The 24525-nt window shown below is 42.8% G+C and overlaps 1 protein-coding gene across 1 annotated transcript in view; it reads left to right on the top strand.

Annotated features, from left to right (window-relative positions):
• The window catches only part of LOC124619967, a 293396-nt gene that overhangs the window by 164407 nt on the left and 104464 nt on the right, over positions 1-24525 (top strand). Inside the window, exons 13-14 of the mRNA XM_047146629.1 lie at positions 11569-11676; positions 15223-15372. Of these exons, the coding sequence (XP_047002585.1) occupies positions 11569-11676; positions 15223-15372 (258 nt within the window). The remainder of the gene's footprint in view (positions 1-11568; positions 11677-15222; positions 15373-24525) is intronic.

Below are 24525 nucleotides of genomic sequence, written 5' to 3' on the forward strand. Positions count from 1 at the left end.
GTAGTTCTACTAACCTTGTTAGTGGTTAACTCCTGAACAATAACTAACATTTTTGGTTTAGACACTTTTGTGCTTTTTGGTTTTCAAATTCAAGAAAAGGTCAATGTAGTTCCACAGAACTTGAATATTGATACACTGTGTGCACAATTGAAGCAGGTGTTTGAATTTACATTAGGTTATGCAACAGGGTTCAATGCCCATGTATCGTTAAAGCAACTAGCAGTGCCTAAGTTTTGTAGAGTTCATCCAGTATCTTTTGCAATTCGTGAGCAAGTTAAAGCAGAAGTGGATATATTGCAAAGAATTGAGTGTTATATCCCCAGCATTTTCTAGCCTGTGGGCTATGTGATATGCAAAAGCTTCACGTGATCATCAGTCACAATTTCCTTCTTGTGCTGTTCAACCTACATTCAAAACTTCCTGATAAAATGGCAGAGCATATACAGTGGTAGGTGCTGTTACTAAGTAATTATATCTATGAGATCTATTATCAACCGACCACACAGCCCTCCAACACTGACACTCTTTCCTATTTGGTGTGCTGCCCAGATGCCCAATTTGATAGGCATGAATATTTTGCCTTGGACACAAATCAGTAACACACACTTGATGAATTTCTGTTTATGGCAATGCAAAGTAGCAGCAGGAAAAGGCCACAATTCTCTCCTCTTCAGTGTGTTGTCTGCTGTACAGCTGCATTGACTGGAACCCTTGCCAAAGGACACTGACCTTGAATGGCACACACATTATTCCGTACATCACATGCTTAACGCCACTGAGGAGGGTATTTTGTTAGTTATAGACGATTCTGATTGCTTGGTTGTAGTTCTTCCCTCACTCCACCCCTGCATGCTGAAGCTCTTCTATACTGGACGTTAGGGAACGTGCAAAATGAAGCCAATTGCACAGCATCATGTATTGGCTTGGGGTTGATGCCACAATTAAATGCACCACCTGGATCTGCCATGCCTGTGCCCAGAACTAATTGATCCCGGCACATAATTTTAATCCTGGCCATGCCCTGACCACCCCTGGCAAAGAGTGCATCTTGATTTCGCCAGACCATTCCAGGGAGCAATGTGACGTCTAATTGTTGAAGACCTCTCCAACTTTCTATATGTTACGGGGATGGCTAAAACTACTACAGCAGCTACTATCTGGCCCCTATCCATCATATTTGCAATAAAGGGGGCACCTGTTACTTTGATTTCCAGCAATGACCCCCTCCCCCCTCCTAGTTCACAGCATCCACATTTCAGGATTTTTGTCATCACAATGGCATTGAGCACCTGACCACCAACCCTTTGCATCCCATGTCCAATTCAGAAGCTGAGCAGATGGTCAGGACAGTCAAGACACAGATGCACAAAATACTGATGACTAGCCATGGGAGCCTGTGGATGTGGGAGCATTTCCTCCTCATACATCCCTTCTGGCTCCCATCTCACCACTGGTGGGGCCGAACTGTTGGTCCCGTCTCTGCCACACTTGTCACCCATTCCCCTGCAGGCTGGCCCGAGCTGGACCCCAGACTCCGTTGTTTGGCCCACAGAGGCTGCTTTCCATCCCAGCCAGGCTCGGTGAGGACCTACTGCGGGAGCCTTTGGCAGGAATTCGTGCATCTCTCTCTTCCTTCGTCAGCAAAGTTGACACAGGCTAGGCCATTTCTTGCCCTATGTGCTGATTAAAGGGGGATGACTTTGGTGTTTGACAGTGATTCATATTCCCCACCAAGCCTGGTTGTCGATAGGTAGAACACATCAGAGATATTTGGGCTAAAGATTACAGATACATCTTGTGCCCAGGTGAAGGGCAGTAGCTGTGGCAAGCACATCAAGAGGCTCTGCACACTGGCTTGTGTATGCTGTCAAATACCTCAGGCTGGCCAGTCACTTTGTATTCACTGAAGCCTTCAGTCATGCATCATCAAATAGTATTGTCTTGACCTTGCCTGATGTATGTTTGTGACTTGGGTAACTCCCTGAAATGTTGTAAATGCTTAAGATGACTTTGCTACATTCTGGACTTGTTTTGCTTACCCGTTCACTTTGTGAACTCTGCTGCCACTGACCTGTCTCTGCATTACCACCAGTGCAAATGATCATAAACTGTGAATGCAGAATAGGATAGAAAACAGTGTCCGGTGACATCAGTCTTTACACTTCATCAAACATTGCTTAATATTAACTACAGAAATGTGTAGCTTAGGAGGAGCTGCTTGACAATGCTCCATTATTTTTAACACACTATGCACAGTCATTGTGATAGCTGGACTGCTAGTAGCTCTTTGGTACTTGCGAGTGAGTCCTTTGCTTTGATGGTGTTTTCTTTTTTTTACACAACCAATCTACACAGTGCCCAGCACTCCCTGTCCGTCACACATGAGGTCTGCCTGCACCCGGTTTAGCTACTGTTGTTCCCTCACATTTTCACTCCACAATCACATCACCAAGAGTCCACTGGGACAGCTTTAGAAAGGCTGAGATGCCCTTGATGGATCTGTTACCCATGTGACATCCAATGACCTGTCTTTGTTTGAAGTCACTGAGCTATTCTGACTGACCCGTTCTGCTATTACTGTTTCTCTACTGACAACACAATGCTCCCTGCATCCTTTTATACTGATGGGTCCAGCTGTCATGACATCTAATGATTAGTGCTGCATCACATGGAGTGTCAAGTTGCTTTCGATCAGATGGTGGCCATTACCCGTACTCCCTTTGTTATTTTCCTGATCATCCAGCCATTCTGCCCAACTGCAAGAACTAATTGGCTTGTTTTAGAACTTCATTTTTGATGTATAAATATTTTCTTTTCAGTGTGTTGACTACACTGAGGTGACAAAAGTCCTGGGATGTCTCCTAATATTGTGTCAGACCTCCTTTTTTCCAGTGTAGCACAGCAACCTAACACGACATGGATTCAACAAGGAGTTGGAAGTTCCCTGCAGAAATGTTGAGCCATGCTGCATCTATAGTTCATAATTGTGAAAGTGTTACTGGTGCAAGATTTTGTGTACAAACTTACCTTTTAATTATGTCCCATAAATGTCCAATTGGATTCATGTTGGGTCATCTGGGTGGCCAAACCATTCACTCGAATTGTTCAGAATATTCCTTAAACCAATTGCAAACAATTGTGGCCTGTGACATGGTGCATTCTCATCGATAAAAATTCGATCGTGTTTGGGATCATGAAGTCCATGAATGGGTGCAAATGGTCTCCATGTAGCTGAACATAACCATTTCCAGCCATTGATCGGTTCTGTTGGACCAGAGGACCCAGTCTATTCAATGTAAACACCGCTCTTACCATTATGGAGCCATCACCAGTTTGCACTGTGCCTTGTTGACAACTTAGCTCCATGCCTTCATAGGATCTGCAACACACTCAAAACTTACTGTCAGCCTTACCAATTGAAATTGGGACTCATCTGACAAGGCCACGGTTTTCCAGTCATTTAGTGTCTAAACAATATGGTCACGAGCCCAGGAGCTGTGCTGTGGCAAAGGCACTCGCGTCTGTCATCTGCTGCCATAGCCCATTAATTCCAGATTTTGCTGCACTGTCCTAACAGGTACATTTGTCGTATGTCCTACATCGATTTCTGTGGTTATTTCACACAGTGTTGCTTGTCAGTTATCACTGACAACTCTATGCAAACTGACCTACACTCAGTAATTAAGTGAAGACTATCGGCCACTGCGTTGACGATGGTGAGAGGTAATGCCTGAAATTTATTACTCTCAGCACACTCCTAACACTGTGGATCACGGAATATTGAATTCCCGCATCTAGCTCTAACAACCATTCCACATTCAAAATCTGTTCATTCCCATCCTGTGACCATAATGACACTGGAAACCTTTTCACATGAATCACCTGGGTACAGATGACAGCTTGATCAATGCACTACTCTTTTATACATTGTGTACACGATACTACCTCTTTCTGTATATTTGCATATCACTATACCAGGACTTTTGTCACCTCGGTGTATATTTTTATTCTCATTATAGTTAATTTCCATGCTAACTTGAGGCTTGCTCTAATTAGCTCTTCCATTCATTGTTGAAGTCTTTCTGCATTATGGGCAGATGTTACAATGTTACCAGCAAAATGACAGTAATTAAAATATGTTCCATTAACACATTGGTACAAATGTTGAAACTGAGTCAAACATTTTCTCAGAATTTATGGCCCCCCACACAGAGCGGTAATTCAAACTCGTTACCCAACTTCATAATTCCATTGATGACTTGCAAATGATCCATTGTGCTGTATCCACTTATGAAACCTGTTCCTTTGCCTGATTGAAATCTACACTGTTGGTGATTGCTATTAATAGTTACAGTAAAGGTCTTATGCATTCTGGGATGTAAGCTGATACTTAAAAGAACTTTTTTGTATTGTTTCTTTCTTTCTTGTGTAGTAGAACAATCTGGCATTGTCGCAGTTTTTATGAATTGTCTTTATCTATAGAGAGTTTCGCAAGTTCCATTAGTATTACTTCATCCCCAAATTTCAATCATTTATATTAAAACACCACTTCCAGAGTGCTTTGATTTTCTTCTTACCTTGAATGGCTTTATGCATCTCATCTAGAATAATTCTGAACATCATGATCATGTATGACTTTCTATTTTTCTAGCTCATCTCTTCAATGACACTAGTACTTAAAAAAAAGATCTTATAATGATTGTACAGCTTTCCCTCTGTTGTTAGTTGTTGCACTTGCATTGCACCTATGCTGTGTTCCCGTATAGTAAAACATATGTCCTGATTTTAACTCTATTTGGGCTTACTTTTTTCCATAATTCTAGTAACCATTCAGTATCTCAGAATAAAAATAGTCTTGCAAAGGCTGTTTTTATTTTGAAATAATTCAAAGCTGGTTGCTGTAGCACCCTGCCATAATAGAATAGAAAAATTTTTACCTTCAATATCTCATTTGATCTTATTAAACTCCTTTCCCATCATCACTTAAAAATCGGCAGATCCTAAAGTTTCTCTTTCCCCCAAAGAAAAAGTAGTAGAAGTAGTTGGGTTTCAGTGGTACACGTAATTTTTTATAGAGCCAAACTTGGAGTTGTAAGGTGCTGGTAATCCATATTTTGCATCAGTATGCTGTGCTACAATGAGTGGTTCAAATTTGCAACTTAGTCCCCTATAGAAGCAACAGTTGGCATCATCAGCCTGTTACCATTTCGGACATTGATGTGTCACAGCAGGTTTCCAGCCACATCATTAACAGTAGACCCTCATTTGTTTTGACACCACTGCCATGTATTTGATCTGAGCTGGGAAGTCTCATACAGCCAGCTCTTTATCTCTTCTTCAACACCCTCCACCGTCCCTTAATGCGCAGCAGCCAATAGCCTGTGGGCTCATTCTGTTCCCATGACCAGTTGCCGTAGTGGCTACCAGTCTGCACAGCACCATCCCTGTGTTTGTCCCGTGATGAGACACAAAATTCTTCAACTCCCACCCACTGTCAGTAGTGGCACTGACTGAATTAGTGATGAGTCAAAAACGCCCCATAATGTCATAAGCTCTGAAGGCACCAGTCAGTACTTTCAGTATTTAGTTTGAATTCTTGGTGATTTTAATTATATGGACATTAGGCTGTTGTGTAAAACGTGCGTCTTTGCTTACAACTAATGTCATTTCAAATTTAAATACTGGCTCTGAAAGTCTACTTTATAGAGTGCCTGTAACACTTTTAGTCGAGAAGAGAGCTGGTTTTGACTGACCACATTGCCTGTAGTCAGGGCCGGTGAGCAGCCCATCCCTGTCTGCTTCATCGCAATTTGTTTCCCTGCACAACATGAACATCTGTAATGGACTTCAGGCTTTACCCCAGATAGGCCCCTTAATTCTCACTTATCAGTAATTAAGGCTCTTTTAGTAGATTTGGTAGTCTGGAAGAAAATGTGTGTTCTGTTCATTAACATTCTGTTGTTTTTTGTGTCAAGAGTGGCTCCTGATGTTCATCCGAATCACTTTTATTTTCCATGTATATGCATCAGTGGCTGCTGCTGTAAAATTATGGAAACTTATTTGTTATTGCCAGTGAAGTTTATTTATTTATTTTTTACTGATGTAAGACATTGCTTTTAAACAAGGTGCGGCAGACAGCAAAGATTTTCTCAGTCGCCAATAGGAGGCATCCCGTATCTGTCGGACAGGCAGGTTTGAGGCACTATATATAGTTGATTAAGATCCTGAGCTAGCTGCAGTCTTTTGAAGCCTCTGCACCTGAAGGTCTGGTCATTCACAGAGTGTGAGACTATTGGTAGTAGGCAGCTCCAGGGTTAGGTGCATGATGAGGTCACTTAGGGATAAGGATGCCTATGAGAGAAACAAGTCTAGTATCCATTCTGTGTGCATCCTAGGGGGAGTCATCCCAGATGTCATGAGAACACAGGGTGCAGCGAGCTGCAGATAATGGCTCACATTGGTATAATTGATGTATGTCACTTTGGCGCGGAAAAGATTCTCTCTAATTTCTGGTTACTATTTGAAGTGCTAAGGACAGCAAGTTTTGCTTGTAAGATAAAGGTGGAGCTCACCATCAGGAGCATCATTGATGGGACCTACTGCCGATCTTTAGCACAGAGCCGAGTGGAGGGTGTGAATTGGAGGGTCAGATGGTTCTGCGACTGTGTAGGCTGTAGAATAATAGACTTGCGCCACAGGGTGGAGTGCTGTCAGGATTTATTTAATAGATCAGAAGTCTGTTACACACAGGAGCAGGGTACATGGGTAAAAGGGGCTGCAAGGAGTGGAAAGAGTAGCTTTTATAGGTTAGAGGGTCTTAGAAATGTACAAACAGGGCTTCAGTCTCAAAGAGTGCAAGTCAAACACAGGACAAGGGTAGAACTAGGAAACATAAGTATTATTATTGTACATTGCCATAGCTTTGTTGAGAGAGAACCAAACCTCCGAGTGCTCATAGAAAGCACTTAAGCAGAAATCATTATAGGTACTGAAAGCTGGCTAAAGCTAGAGATAAGTTCAGCCAAAGTTTTTTGCTGAGGACATAATGTTGCTCAGAAAGGATAGATTAAATTAAATTGGTGGTGGTGTTAGAAGAAGTTCATCTTGTAGTGAAATTTAAGTAGCTAGTTGCTGTGAGTTGGTATGAGCAGAGGTTGTCCTCAACACTCAGAATAAATAAGTAATTGTTTCCTTTTAGAGACGGCATCTCTCCCCCTTCATTTCAAATAGGTACCTGATTCGTACAGCTACAGTTGGTGGTAACGTAAATCTGCCCTCGATATATAGGCAAATACGCACGTTAAAGTTAGTGGCACGCTTAAAGCATCATGAGAAATTGTACGAAATCCTGCCTCCAAAAATTATTTTGAGCAATAAGTTCAGAAACCCACACAAAGTTGCAAGAACGTAATTGACCTCTTAGCAACAAACAGCCCTAGCAAACAGAGAGCACCATGACGGATACCAAGATTAGTAACCACGAGGTCATTGTAAGAAGCCCAAATACCTCAACATCCAAATCCATCAAAAATAAACACAAAATATTGCCATTCAAAATAAGCAGATAAAAACTTCTTGGCGCCTACTTAAGAGACAGTCTCCATTCCCTCCAAATCGTAGACCAGATATGGCTTACATTCAAAGCAATAATAGTGGCAGTAATTGAGAGCTTTGTAACAAGTAAGTAGTAAGAAGTGGAACAGATCACTGTGGTACACTAAACAGATCAGAATACTGTTGCAGAAACAATGGAAAAAATGTGCCAGATGTAAAGTGATAACAAAGGTTCAAGATTGACGATGTTCTACAGAAGCCGGAAATTCAGTGTGAGCTTCAATGCTTTTAGTAGTTTCCGCAATGAATCTGTCTTGAAATTTGGCCGAAAATCCAAGGAGATATTGGTCTTGTATAAAGGATACCAGTGACAAAACATAATCAATTCCTTCATTTCGCAATAGCAGTGTTAACGTTACTGATAATAGTGCCATTAAAGAAGAGTTACTAAACAGGGTTTTCCGAAATTTCCTCGCCAAAGAAGATGCAGTAAAAATTCCAGATTTTGAATGAAGAGTAGTTGCCCTATGAATAACTTGGACGTACAGAGCACTGAAGTTCTCAGTGTAAGAAAGCAACTTAAATTGCATAATAAAGGTATTTCTTCCCATCCAGACTGTATACCAGTTGGGTTCCTTACAGAGTATGTTAAAATAATATCTCTGTACTTAGCAACTATATATGACAGCTTGCTTGATGAAAGAACCATACCAGAAGACTGGGAAGTTGCAGTGGTCACAACAATACTCAAGAAAGAAAATAGAGGTAAACCACTGAATTATAGACCCATGTCATTGCTGTCGATTTGTGGTATGACTTTAGAACATATTCTGTGCACAAATATTATGAAATAGATCCCAAAAGAAAAACACAACTGGCCCTTTATTTACATTAGGTAATGAATGCTGTTGTCAGGGGATCTCAAGTTTATCCTGTATTTCCAGAAGGCTTCCGAGACTGTTCTTCAAAAGCCACTCCTAATCAAACCAGTAAACCCCCGATTATGTAAAGAATCAAACTCCCATGTATAAAACATCTTCAAACTTCTGATTATTTTACAATTGAGTTAATGTGTTAAATGTCTGACGTTAAGCATGTAAGTAAGAAAAAGTTTATAAAAGATGTCAAATTATGTTTAAAGTTTGTTGAAACTGCAAGTGCTCTCATTAGCGATCACCGTATGAGTATAGTCTAGATAACATGTGCTCCATTTTAAATTAATGCTAATTTTTATTGCATCTCAGTCTTTATGATGCCACTTCTCCTGAACTACATACAACAATACTACGTGTCATATGATGATATAATTTTTGAGGTACATTCAGTGGTATATTTAGACACTATTTGCAAAATGTATTGCGATTAGAGCTAGAAGTAAAGCAGTAACAAATTCAGATATGATGCCTGGAGCAGCAGTTTTCCCACATGAACAGCAAAAATGTAGTACTATAGTCAACATAATCATCTTGAGAGATACAGAAACTTTATAGATATTTAAGATAATTTTCGTTTATTGTTCCACCTCAGTTGCACATTTTTAATTAGATTACATGTTTCAATCCCTCTGGATCATCTTTAGATTTGAAACAAAAAACTAAATATGTACCATCTAATATTTAGCAATATGTAGAAAAGGAAAGAATTGCACGTAAATGTAGAATTTGCCTGAGTAGTTGCATCAGCAACCTGTTTTTTCTACTCGGAATCACATATCGGAGTACTGTGTTTTGCAACTTTGGTCAGTGTTTTAAATAAGTGTGTGTGGAGAAGGTGGTGGGGGAGGGGGAATGAGGGAATGAGAAATAGTGTGAAGATGATTGGTGTAGGGGAAAGAAAACGGGGAGGAGTTGGTTGGGATGTCATGAGTTTAATAAGATAGGTCATGCTAAAACTACAGAACATATAACTATGTAAAGATTCTTGTTTAATCACTAGTAGTGTGAAACAGTGACTATGTAAATGGCATAAAATAGTGAAATTATAAAATAGAATGAAGGGGAACTGAGGTTGGGCAAAGAAGGCAAAAGAGTGGGGGGAGGGGGTTGTTCATAGTAGCAGGGATGGTATGGGTTTGGCAAGAGAGGGTGCTGAACATGATCCAGAGTGATCAAAACATGTAATTTCCTTAAAAATGTGCAACTGAGGGGGAACAGTAAATAAGAATTACCTTGAAAATGTAGGAAGTGATAAACTTCTTTCCCTTTACCATTTTGTGGGAAGTTTCATTAAGAAAAAGTTTCTTAAAGATTTGAATCTAAGTGTAAAACTTGTTGCAAGTCACTAACTGCTCGCATTCTCAAACACCAAAAAACTATAACTTGGGTATTTGCACACTGTGAGTTATGCTGACTCAAAACATGTTCACAGTTTCTAAATGTAAATCTGTATTATTGTGTTAAACTTTTGACATACCACTATACCTCTTAATGAGTAGATTGCAACAGCTTGCTAAATTTTTAAATTTGATCAATCAGCATGCAAAATATTGAAAACCACATTTTTGTTGACCATGGAAGCTGTTAGATAGATAGCCTGTGACTGGGTCCGTCAACCATGAACTAGGGTAGCTGTTTAGTAACATAGGTTGCATACCTTTGGAATATTGCCTCAGACGTGCAGCTGAATTCATGATCTCCTATCAGAGAAGTAACTGGTCATCGTAATTGTTAGCAGATAATGTTGTAATTTATCACCTAGTGAACTGATCAGGAGATCAAAATGAATTGTAGAATGATGTAGGCTGAACAAGATATTTGTATGGCATGAATAATGCAGTTGACTGTAAACAAGAAAATGTGTTAGGTCCTCCCAAAGAGTATAAGGAAATCAGTTAAATTTCGGTTATACAACAAATAACATAAATTTATAGGTTGTCAGTTCAACTAAATTCCTAGGGATTACAATTATCAACAACTTAAATTAGTACCATCACATACAAAATGTGTAGAGGCAAACTAAGGATTATGTTTGCTGGCAGAACACTAAGAGGATGCCAGAAATCTACTAAAGGGATTGCTTACGCTACACTTGCCCATCCTCTTCTGGAGATTGGTGCTCGGTATGGGATCCTTATCAGATACGATTGACGAAGGACATGGAAAAAGTTCAAAGAAGGGCAGTTCATTTTGTTTTATCATGAAATGAGAGAGAATGACATAGATATCATACAAGACTTGTTGTGTCAGGCAGTAAAATAAATGTTCTTTGTTGCAGCAGGGTCTTCTCATGAAATTTCAGTCACCAACTTTGTCCTCAAAATTTGTTTATTTTATCGAATCTACCCTCCGTTGTGAGAAATGACCGATCTGATAAGATAAGACACATCAGGGCTTGCACAGAAAGATTGAGGTATTCATCTTTTCCACATGCTATTCGAGAGTGGAACAATGGAGGAATAGTCTGAGAATAATTCAGTGAATACTCCACCAAGCATTAAGTGTAAACTGCAGAGTAGTCACATAGATGCAGATGAACTAATGTTATTAAAAAAGGAATATTATCACATACGACCAAGGCTTTGAAAATCACTCAACAAAATATTTACCTGCTGCAATATTTTCATTTATTGGATGATACAATTTTAGAGTGAATACATTTCCAGTTCATTAGGTAAGTCATGTAACCTGTAATACACCTGCATTGGTGCCACAGACCTTGAGAGATGGGTCTAGAAGCTACCATCTGGAACGTAAGAAGTTTCTTTGTTGCAAAAAGTGTCATTAATTATGTATAGAGGTGCACATCTTTCTGTGGAAGCTAGACTGCATTCTTTCATCATGGACAACTTAGGTTACTGATACAATCACAATCTTACACCATTAGAATGGCATGAATTTCATTGTACATTTGAACTGAAAATACGTCTGCCAAGGAATTGCTGACGTAATATATCTACTGCATATGCACTAGTAAAGACCACCTATCCACCTACTTTTATACAAGAAATTGACACACACACACACACACACACACACACACACACACTGTAGTCTCACTATATTTGTTCTTTTGCAGGTCAAGTGTGTAAAATGCCCGGAAGAGGAGCTAACCAACTGGACATTTGAGTCACATAATTACCAAAAGCATAATGGGCTCTCATGGATAGAGGGCCAAGAACCAATTGTAAGTTATATATTGTTACCACATTATAAATGATAATCAATAGAAATCAATAGAACAACATCTCTCTCTCTCTCTCTCTCTCTCTCTCTCTCTCTCTCACACACACACACACACACACACACACACACACACACACACACACATGCCTCAGTCCCATAGTTTAGTAACTGTTCCAAAAGATAATCCTTATTTTGCCACTGCCACTGAGAACTACCTTTCATTGTGCACTCAACTGCCTCTCACAACTCTTCTACACCCTCCTGGAGGTACCACGTATTTGCCCTTCCATCTTGCTTTTTTCACTCCTAGCCTGTCTGCTTGGGTAGCTACTTGTCACCAAGGCTCATAAATGAAAATAATCGGTTTTTGAAAATTGGATGTATAAAATATTTACTCACCAAGCGGTAGCAGGAGAAGACACTCATTAAAGTTAAGTAAATATGCAAGCTTTCGCAGACAGTGACTTACTGGACAGGATGAGGAAGAAGTGTGTGTGTGTGTGTGTGTGTGTGTGTGTGTGTGTGTGTGTGTGTGTGGGCGCGCGCGCGCGCGCGCGCGCGCGTGTGTAATCAGAGGAAAAATAGCAATTGTATTCATAAGAGTCCCTGATAAAGCAAGTGTAAGTAAATAATAGTTTTATAGGTAGTAAGATGATGGTGATGAATCTTGGAATGGGAACTTCTGTGTATAAGAAGGAAAAGGAGGAGAGAGAAACTTGAAAAATTCTGAAGAGAGATGGTCTTCTTCTTCTTCTTCTTCTTCTTCTTCTCAAGTACTGTAGCCCTCACCTCACTAATGCATATTGTCAGTTACACACTCCTGCTTGAACTCGGCTACATCTGGAAAATTGCATATATTTGCTCTCCTGACTATCTTAAGGGTATACGGAACGTCCTACGCTTACAATGTTAAATTGAGCTAAAAGTTAGGAACATTTTCTCATTTGTTATTTGGACGATACTCTTGATTTTTTCACAGAACTCAGAGATATGTTCTGCTTTTATGCTGAATTATTAATTTTGAAAAATAATGTATAGTTTTTCAGATATTTTATTTTTTGTAAATGTTAAAAAAAAGTTATACATTTTAACAAGTATTTTAAAATTTACATCCATTAATAAAAAATAATTCCACATATCTTTTAATTCAGATATATTAGAAGGTCTTAAGGAACAACTACAGAAAATTTCATCTTTCTACTATAAATAGGCCCTGAGAAAATGTACCTTATGCACAAACTAACTAAAGTTACGGGAAATTAGCTTCAAAGTTTTTACTTCATTACAAGCCTGCTCCATAGCTTGTATCATCAGAATCGTCCAACAGCTTCCCTTTGATGGCTCTGCTATGCTGTCTAGCCATCTTTGAATATACTTTTATGGCATTATCTGAAGACCTGAGCCGTTCCTTGTCCAAACAAAGCATAGCTGCGGCAGTTCGTAGTCCTACACAGAGCCCCAACTTCTGCAGAACTTTGCACTTTGTTATATTGCCCTGATTGAATGATGAAACAGCATCCTAAACGCCAAAGTGAAGTGTGTTTATACCCACAAACACAGTTTTAGGTAGTCTATTCCATATCATATGGTTCACACACTCGTTTGGATTTTGAGTCCGGCCATGAAGACATTTCTTTAGTAGACTAATATCTGCGAGGTCTCGGAATATTGGTTTTATTTTATCCATTATGGCAGGTGGCAGGTGATGAGGGTGATTGTATTGTTTCTTAGTTACCTTGCCTCTGTTGTACTTGCACCAACTATCGTCTCCTTTTGGACATAGCCCATGTTGGAGATTCTCATTGTTTGAAGCTGTATGAAAAAACAGAGCCCAGACTGCTCTTCTCATTAATTCTGCATCTGCTGTATTCTGTCTTATTGCCAGACCACAGCACTTCTGAATATGATCTATTGTAGCATCTGTCCATCTATTTTTCCCATCTAAAGTTTTTCCATCGCTCAATTTCTTGCCTTTCATGCTAGCCTTGAGCCGTCGAAGTCTTGATTCCATCCTTTTCTGAACATGGCCAACACACTCTAGTTGGAAATTTTCACATCGTTACCATAGGGTCTCAGTTCCTCAATTTCTTTGAAAGCCTTTGAGTCACCATCTCCAAGATAATTTATGTATCTAACGTTGTACCATTGAGCGTTGATAAATACTTCTTACACCAGCAACTTCCATACCACCATTTGACCCATAGTAATTTGCCATGCACTCCTCTTCATGTTTAGTTTTCATTTTCTCCTTGCATCTGCAATGCTTGGAAAGTATTGCCACATCAACTACCTTACCAGTGTCCACACTTGTAGCTGTTACTACACTTTTCAGAGATGTGTGGCCTCTCTTCTGCCAGCTTCCATCAAAAGCTATGGACAAGTCTCTGCTATTATTATTTTCAACAACTGCTTCCTCAACAGCATCTTTCATGTTTTCCTGTGCTACATCTTCTACAGCAGAGCCTATTGCAATTATGTGTTTGTTAAATTTTGAAGGTGGAGGAGGGAGGTTCATCACACCACACAACATGGCACCTGCAGCCCTGCCCTTTCCTATACACCGTAATCCATAAACCAGTCTAGTGTTTATATTGTATAGTTTACCTGTATCTGCAGTAACATGTGAGGAATTGAAGAAAGTAACACTGTGTTTGCAATAACTGCACATCAACTCTAATTCACAAGCAAGTCCTACATGTAAGTTTGTTTTCAATGAAACACATTTTCCACATTGTTTGCAGCACACACTGTTCTCCAAAATGTCTGATAATAAAGAGACGTTAATTACCTCACATTTTGTAGTCCCAGCATTTAATTTCTTGTATTCTTCTTCAATTCCAGCTAGTTTTCTTCTTGAAAAACTTTCCGGTGTAGTGGCAGCAGCATCGCTCAATGTATCACTACCACTGTTGAGGTTAGTCGCTACTGGGACATCAGATACTGATGAAGATGAATCAGACGAATTTTTAGTACACTTTACTTTCTTGCGCCAATGTACACGCTTTCTAAATACCTTCAGACTAGGTCTTGGAATGTTGAAGGAAAGAAAACTCAATGACTTCTCCACATACGACTTTCACAACAATGACATGGATGTACTCACAAAGGAAACAATACAAATGGTGCAGAATCTATTGTCAACTGTCTAGCAGTGTAGCCAACAGAAAAGCTAACTCGCTTGTGCTCAATTATATCTCTGGCAAGGCTGTCTATATCAGGTATATTTCGCGTCTCATATACAAGGTGCGGAACATCGTGTGTTGAAATTATTTTAAAAAATTATTTAAAATAGTTCTATTCACGTCATCCAAATATTTTATACATGGTATTAAATGGGAGAGTCTAAATTTTTCGAAAATGCATTTACCCAAAAATCGATTTTTTTCATCGAAAAACTCATTCCGTGTACCCTTAAAATTTTGATTGCAATTTAGATTTCTTTACATGCTTCACTTGTTATGTGATCTCAAAAGAAAAATACATTGTGTCCACCCAATTTGAAGTTCTTATTCATTACAGTGATTTGTCCTTGACTTTACATTTCTAGGACATGAAAGATGAAAAAGTTGTTCAAAAAATACTTCTTAAGGTCCGCAAGCAAGGAAAGAAGTGGTTCACCTGTGAAAAGTGTGATGTTGCAAAGAAGAGTGTTGTTGGATTTTATAGCCACATGCAGTTCTGCCAGAAGACCTCGGAGGTATGTCATCTTTATTTCTCTTTTTTCAGTTTGATTAAAGATTGTGGATATACAAAGGTGGCACAGTAGTAAGAGGAAGTGTGTATCTCATGGTGTGTCAATCATTTAATCATCATTGTTGCATGTTAGTAGAACATTTAATTCTGGTTTTCATGTGCACAGGAAGCTATCATGTCATAGTGATCACTGTGGGTGTCTGGAAGGAAACATACCAAGGATTGATCAAACTAGTGAAGGTGACATTTTTTGGAGGATATCAGTTTTTCAAGAGAGAGTTATCCCATAGGGAACATGCTGAAGCTTTAAGCTGTTGCAGAGTAAAGCAGCTGAAGCATATTGTGTGTGGGGGGAGGGAGGGGGGGGGGGGGGGAACTTTGTTTTGTGAGAGTGACTGAGGCAATGCTTTTCCACATAAATCGGCCTAAATCTTTTTAACTAAAAATGCATTGGGGGAGAAAAGACATTGTCAGTTTACTTTTTAAGTTGACCTTGCTATCAGTGTATTACATCAACACAACATTCGAACAATGGCTTCGGCCTAACGCCGGATTTTGTGATCAATATGCATCGTGTTGCGGGCGATGTACACATTGTTCGAATGTTGTGTTGATATAATACACCCGAAAATAACCGACGCGGAGGCTGCGGACACAGTAAAACGGCGAAAACGGAATATGTTACAACTCGGGGTCACCAGTGAGGTGGATGCTTGGGTGAGATGCACCAAACGAAACCTTATAATCAGGGGTTCATTTATTTACCTCTTCACACAAGTGAGGCTTACAGAGAACGGGATGGCAGAACTATACAAAGATAACGTTTTGCTCAGTTCAAAGATGATGCTCAGATCAATACTGGTGTCGATCTCTTCAGTGCCACATTGTCATCTTTCTGATCTCATCTGCAACACGATGCCTCTCACTCGTCGATTACACCAATTTCGCCGGACGTTTTCGTGTCTGCAACAATAAGTGAGGTTAGGAGTGTGCATGACTCCGGCTATCAGACGCCTTTGTTCCCCCCACATGTGCCCTCCCTCATCGACGGTGCAGTTACCTCTTACAGATCTCCATGCAGTGCGGGATCAATGCCGATTTCTGTAAATGCTCCGTTGGATAACCTACCACTGCCAGGACAATGGTTTGCCATGCCACAATCCGTGCAGTTCCAAGCAGATTCCTGCCAAGTGGCTGGAATTGCTTTGTTCACGGGTCAACCTCCTCAGAATTCGACCACGCCCGCACCTGCCTCGGTTCAGCATCAGCACATGCCTTCCTGCTTCAATATTCGCAGTCTGCAACAGGAATAATGGCTTGTTATCTGTGCCTGACCTCCATCTCCGTCCTATTGCTACGCCGCAGTGTTTTGTGCCATGACATTCACCTTTTCCGCCCACCGTTTTGAGTGAAGTGACTTTGAACAGTGAACATTCACACATTTCGCCCAACGTTCAACACCATTTTCCTCACTGTGCTTTTGGACAGCCCACACCTCCGCAGCCTCCCTGCATCACAAGTAGCTCCAACTCTGATCGCGTGTCAAGTTTTACGTGGACTGGCATGCATTTTCAAACTTTGAACTTTTTCTCACCTGTCGGCCCCGCGCCGGCTCCAGTCGAGCTTCCACTCCCGTTCTCAGCACATCTCGGTGCCTCATCCGCATCGGTGTTCCGCGACACGTCAATCTGAACACACCCACAACGTGTCGAACTTCCACAACCACAATTGACACATTACAGTGTCTCACCTGCGTCGGCCTTCTGCGTCGCGACGGATCGCGCTCAACCGCAACGCGTCACCTTCATGCTGCCACCCGACCAGCCGTCGTCGCCACATACCCTGGAGACACACTCTTCTGGAATACTGCAGCAACAACAGCTCGTTTCAGACAGTGTCCCGACGAATTCAACTCACCCTGTTCTTCCGAACGTTCTACAATGCTTACCGACGCTGCCGCCGTTCAATCCCAACAGGGCAACAACCTGGTTCAAAATTGTGGACAAAGTGTTCGACCATTTCAAACTTGTCGAATCAACGAGATTTCTGTGCCTTATCACCCACCTGCACGACCAGGAGGACTTGATTGCTGACCTGGTCGACACCCCGGACTCAGCTACCTGATACACTCTAGCCAAAAAGACAGTTCTACGTCGGCTTGCACGCCAAACTGAGACTGCAATATGGCAAGTGCTCCACGTCGAGCAACTAGGCAACGACAAACCTTCACTACTTCGGAGACGGCAACGGGCCCTGGTCAGCGACGATCTACTCTCCTTGCCATCTGGACAGATAAACTACCTCCCCACATCCGCTTTGCTCTGGCTCAGAGGTCTCCCGAGCCTGTCGAGCAATGAATGACAATTGCTGACAAACTACATGATGCATTACTACCCAATTTCGCCAGCCACTGCCTACGTGGCAAGTCTCAGGTTCATGCTCCTAGTCCCGCGGGCGGGGCCACACTGTACCAACTGTTCCGCTCGCTCCAGGACGAAGTATACAAACAGCTGAGACGTCACTGGCTCCACCCTCGGTCACGCCCCCTCCTGCAACCAAACTGGCTGCGGCCACAGAACTTCAGCCACCGCCTCTGGCAACGAACTTTCCATAGGAAATGCAGCCGCACTACCCATACTGTTACTTCCACACACGGTTTGGTGAGGTGGCACGCAACTGCAGACTTTCGCTGCTGCCTACGTCCTTAGTGTCGTTGAACATCCGCCCTCATCATACTTCACTGCAAGCTGTGAATTCTACAAAACTACAATGCTTGGGTTCAGCCTCCCACGTCGTCCCACTCTCTACAAACTGCAAACTCGAGTGGACTTTATTAGTGTGCAATATTGAGGAACCTATACTAGGCATTGACTTCTTGCGACACCACAAACTTTCACCAGACCTAGTGCGAAACACCCGTGTTTCATCACCCGTCCAAAACTCACTTCCCCTGTGCTCAGTCGAGCAACCCCCCCCCCCCCTGCCCCCCCTCCTCGTTTCACATCAGTCCGGGCTCATCTCAACCATACATGCTCAGCTCTGTTGACGACGTTACAAGAAACAATGCACAAGTGCTTTGTCGAGCTTGAAAACGTTGCTCACCTATGAAAGGAAAACTTCGAGCTCTCCCTCCAGCTCCATGAAACTCAGCTCCAGCACACAGCAAAGGAATTACAGACACTGCAGCAAGGACAGAGCAAGGTCAGTAAGTGTGCTGAATCTGCTTGTAATCCCAGCAATCGAGCCTCCGTGTGCTTACCTCCCGCTACCCCTCGAAACTGTGCTATCAAGTCTACCATAACGTGTACTGACAGTTCCACAGGACCACACCCCCCTAACACGGCAGCATTTGACACTCGGCCGGACACGAGTGGGCATGCGCGACGAGCGTCATGTGTTACCGTACTGACAGCTCCTACCCTCCCCTCGTGGACAGCACCTCAAACTACGCAACTTCGGCTCCTGCACACCGCCGTGCGACCGCCACTGACAACACAAACAGTGCACTTGCGCCTAGCCCTTTGCCCGCGACTGTGCTGCCACAGGCCGCACCCTCAGACAATTGACTCACTAACGCTTCACGAGCTCTACCGAGCTCACCCGACCATGGTGCCACTCCTTCGGACCGGCGGCCATCTTGTCACATTGACTCCTGCGACACTTCGCTGCCTCGGCTCCCGTCGGATCCGCCGAGTAGCTCCGAACACCACGACCTTGCCTCGCCTGTCCCGCCCGCCTCACATTGTTGCCGCTGGCAACATTTCCGTTGTCACCAACGGCATGGTTCACAAGCTTCGTCTCACGCCAGGCCCTCCGATCTCCAGTAAACCGTGTCGACTTTGTCCCGAGTGCCTCTCCGATGTTAAAAAGCAGATATCTGAACTTCTAAGCTCTGGTGTCATCGAACCCTCTGCCAGCAGCTGGTCTATGCCCATTCATATGACACCCAAGAAAGACGGGTCCTGCCGCATCTGCGGAGACTACCGTCAACTAAACGCACGAACAATTATGGATACCTACCCCATACCCAACATTGCCGACTTTACCAGTTCCCTCACAGGTGCGACCACGTTCTCTGTCATTGATTGCAAACACAGGCCTACCACCAGATCCCCATGGCATCTAAAGACATCGAGAAGACAGCAATCACCACCCCAATCGGGTTATTTCAGTTTCGATTCATGCCCTTCAGTGTGAAAAACGCAACCCAGACCTGGCAACGCTTCATCAACGAAGTGCTATTTGGACTAAAATTCTGCTTTGCATATCTTGATGACATTCTTGTGTTCAGCTCCTCTGTCGAGGACAAAATTCGACATGTGCAAATTGTTATGGACACTCTCGCGGCAGCAGGTATCGAGATCAACCAAGACAAATTGCAGCTACATCAACCCACTGTCACTTTTCTTGGTTTTCGGGTCTCTGGCAACGGCATTTCACCGCTGCCCTGACATGGTACAAACAATACTAAACCTACCCAGACCTTCGTCATTCAAAGAGCTCCAGCACTTTCTGGGGATGGTTAATTATTATCGCCGTCATCTACCTCGGGCTGCGGAGATTCAGGCTCTACTGACGGATGGCTTGGCAGGCACCAAGACTTCTGGATCTCGGCCTGTTCCATGGACTCCTGCTATGACTGACTCTTTCACTGCCATCAAAAATCTTCTTGCTGAGGCCTGCACTATTGCGCATCCTCATCCCAATGCGCAGATTTTCATCACCACAGACACGAGCAATACTGCCATCGGCGCTGCCCTTAGCTAGACATTCGACGGCCAAACTTCCCCTCTGCAGTTCTTCTCGCGCAAGCTCACCAATGCACAATTGAAATATTCTGCATTTGACAGGGAGTTGCTTGTGGTCTACGAAGTGATCAAGCATTTTAAGACCGATGTTGAGGGACGCCCTTTCTATGTTTTAACAGACCACAAACCCCTGGCTGCGGCCATTTCAAACCTGCCAGTGGACCCGCCTCCTCGCTGTTTCAGATACATGGACTTCATATCTCAGTTCACCACTAATGTCAGACACATAAAGGGTGCTGACAATATAGTTGCTGATTTCCTTTCACGATTCGACGCCATTCATTCGCTGTTAGACCTCTCTGAACTGCCTAGCCTCCAACCTGCTGACGAGGACACACAAAACCTGATTTCAGACTCTACCTCTTCACTGCACTTCGTCCACACCACCTTCCCTGGCATTTCTGGTGAGATCTGGTGCGACGACAGTACGGGCATGTTATGCCCCCTCATCCCAACCACACTCCATCGAGGTGTCTTCAACGCACTGCATAATTTAGCCCACCCCGGTGTTCGTGCGTCCGCCCGCCTCGTAGCGGAGCGCTTTGTGTGGAGAAATGTCAACAAGGACTGCCAGCAATGGACTTGCTCCTGCCAACGCTGCAAAGTACACAAGCACACTTCACCCCCCCCCCCCCTCCCCCCTCAGCACCTTTTCGATCCCTCCTGGGCATTTCCAGCATATTCACATTGACATTGTCGGCCCTCTCCCGCCTCTCCAATGGCTTTCGTTATGTTCTCTCATATATCAGCTGAACAAATCGCTGGGTCGAGGCTGCCCCCCTCCCCAATATCACGGCAGAAACTGTTGCTCGAGCTTTCGTCGAGTCATGTGTATCGTGTTTCGGATGTCCAGCTATCATCACTACTGACCAGGGGAGGCAATTTGAGTCGGCCCTGTTTAACGAGATTTGTAACATTTGCGGCATCCAGCACATCCATACCACAGCATATCACCCACAAAGTAACGGACTAGTGGAGCGCTGGCACCGCACTTTCAAGGCGGCTCTTCGATGCCACGATTTTCTTTGGACGGAGGCCCTTCCCCTTGTGCTACTCGGCATTTGTGCGATCTATAAGGAAGTCCTCAAAGGCACAATAGCCGAGTTCGTATACGGCCAGAACATTGTTCTCCCTGGCGAACATGTGAGCCCTTCCGCTTCTGTCCCTCAGTCTGACTTACCTTCCTTCGTGGACCGCGTCAGACGCCACTTAATCAATCTCTACATCCCTCTGCCTGCCAGACATTCCTGCCCTAAGGTTCACGTCCTGAAATCCCTGAACAGTTGCGAGTACGTCATGCTCCGAGGTGACACTGTCCATGCTCCCCTCCAATCCCCATATACCGAGTACCGAGTCCTCCGGCGCTCAGCCAACACCTATGACATCCAGATAAAAGATTCAGCTGTTACAGTCTCTGTCAACAGACTCAAGCCTACTCATGCCGAGCCCGCTTCTACCCCCCATCGAGGCACGACCACGCCACTCACTGTTGTGGCTCACGACGCTCCGACCATTCCCTCCATGTCAGACTTACTCACTCAGTCGAGTGACTTCCAGCTCCAATCGTAGAGCTCGTCTCCGATCTCGCCCTCTACTCCGGTCTCACGCACTCCATCGAGTGATCACATGCTCCCCACGTCGAGCTTAACTACGATCATGCCCTCGCCACCAGGCCATTCCCCGGTCCCTTCAACCTCTCCCCTGTCGCCTGCCTCGCCCTATCAAGATTTCATACACCCCCTCATCTTGAACATGGCCTCGCTCAGGGTGTTTGTGCCTGTCCCCCCAGACATAATCCATGACATCTCTATAATACTACGTGATGACACACTGTTCGTCCTGTGTTTCCCTTCACCCGGTGCTCATGACACAACCTCCGCCATTCCCTGCCACCTGGTGAAATGTGTTCCCCTCTCGCCCGACGTCAACCTGGACAGGCTTCGTGTGTTCGCCACGCCCACCGGAGACATTGTTGTCGTCGCTCCGTTCCTCCTGCAAACCGCCGACCTACCTGTCACCGCACGACGCGCTTTAACGACTTCCAGGTTCGGTGGCCAGACCGTCCGTCACGACATCTACCCGCACAGCTCCCCGATGACGCTGTCGAGCTGACCGTGGTCCAGCTCCTGTGGACTACCCCTGCCGATGCCATAGTCCCCACCCCCCACCCCCCCACCCCCGTCTTCTTAGGAGTACTCTGTACTGCGAGGGGGGGGGGGGGCTATGTGGCGCCATTGAGATCGACACCAGTACTGATCTGAGGATCATCTTTGAACTGAGCAAAACAATATCTTTGTATAGTTCCGCCATCCAGTTCTCTGTAAGCCTTACTTGTGTGAAGAAGTAAATAAATGAACCCCTGATTATATGGTGTTGTTTGGTGAATCTCACCCGAGCATCTGCCTCAACAAAAACAGGTAAAATACAGTTGAGTTGTAGCTCAAGAGAGATAGAGAGTGGGGGTGGGTTAAAGGATGTGTCGGAGTTATGTTTGAGCTTAGAATACTTGTATTGCAAGTGAGGATCTGCAAAGTATGGTTTGTGAAGCAGCTACTGAAGTTGACCGAATTGTGCAAAGTAATAGGCTTGAACTGGACGGTTCAGTATACTCTTAGTTTGGCTATAGCCTATTCTACAGATGGACAGTTTTTTAACTATCCTAATGTAGAACACTGTGCAGCAGTGGCAACAAAGGTGCTTGTCTTAATAGGATAGAATGTACTAGATACAGGAGTGGAACAGTTGTTGGTGGATTGATTCATGGTACAGTTCATACAGCCAATAAACATATAATACATAATTAATCTAGAACAGTTGTTTTCAACCTGTTGGTAATTACCCCTGATGGGTGTAATGTAATTTTGTCAGGGATAGAAACAAAAGGGTTCAGTTGAACTTCATTCACAAAACTAAATTATTTTTAAAAGGTCATTGTTATCACTATTTTGTAAGGCTGTAATACTGATTACATAAGTTACCATATGAGTGATTACTTTTTTTTTTTCAAATTCTTTAACACGTGACACAGAGTGGTAGTGGTTATAGCTTTTTTATGTAGTGAATGGATTAGAGAAACATTCCAGCCCTGTCATCCAGGATTTTTTCTCTTTGCCAAATGTGTATAATTTCTTTGACTGAATTTGGACCTAAATTTTTCAAAAATTCATTCTTGTGATCCTCTGTTGTTTTTAAGTTTCTTGATGTGTGAGTGGTGGTGACGGACTTTCTCTTGTGATTTCTGGATGTATTTTTTGGAATCTGTCTTTGGGTTCCAGACAGTTTAACACCTGTGAAAATTGTGTGGCTAGTTCTTGGCAGTTTTCTTTATTTGTCAATGCTAATTTACCACTTTACTTTCGAAATCATAGGTTTTGATGAGTACTCTTTGATTTGGTTTGCAAAGGTCTTGTAGAAGTTGTGTATGTTATAATTTTTGAAGTTGTCTTCAGTTGACTGCAGTCAGTCATCGAATATTTTCGTTCATTTTGTCCTAAAATTTTGGTTGTTTACTTGCAAACTTAACGGAATTTCTTGTGTGTTTCATCAAATTTGTTGAAATTGTAATTTTGAAGTGCCGTTTTTCTTTGCTCTTGTGCATTTTCACATTCATGATTCTACCAAGAGTGTTTTGGTCTTTTGTGAAGAAGGATCAGGTCTTTCACTGTTTTGATGACTTCATTTTGAAATTTCGTCTAGTCTTTTTCAGGTTGTTCTTTCCATTTTTCTGTTATTTTAGAATCTTTGTTTTCTCTGTAGACCAAATTTCAGATCCACCAGCATTTTCCTGTTGAATTTTTTGTTGGGTGTGAATTTAATTTCAATTCTGGTTAAATAATGATCCGAATCGATGTTTGCACCTGAGCGTACTTGCACATTGTACTTGTCATTTACATCCCCAAATGATCAGTCTAAAATTCTCCTAAATGATGGTTGGGTGACAACCATGTGTGTGTGTGTGTGTGTGTGTGTGTGTGTGTGTGTGTGTGTTGGAATTTTTGCAAAGTGAGTTGACATAATTTAATTTTTTCTTTTTTTCCCCATAACTCAATGAGTCATGTGCCATTCTTATTGGTGAACTTGTGAGCGGAATAGTCTCCCACTGTCCTCTTGTATTTGTGTTCCCTGCCAGTTTGGGAATTAAAATCACTGAGTAGAATTTTTCACATCATCTTATGGAATTTTGGCCATCTTTGTTGCCTACAAAGAAAGCCATGCCAAAAAGTTCTGCTCCCCTTCTATTTTACCAATTTTCTTATTTGTTAGACTTTTGAAGGTTATGTAATTATTGTAGTCTATCGTTTCTGAATCTATGAAGCATGTTTCTTGCTGGGTGAGAATTTAGATTTTGT

The sequence above is a fragment of the Schistocerca americana genome, chromosome 6, assembly GCF_021461395.2.
Source record: "Schistocerca americana isolate TAMUIC-IGC-003095 chromosome 6, iqSchAmer2.1, whole genome shotgun sequence".
In the NCBI taxonomy this organism is placed as follows: domain Eukaryota; kingdom Metazoa; phylum Arthropoda; class Insecta; order Orthoptera; family Acrididae; genus Schistocerca; species Schistocerca americana.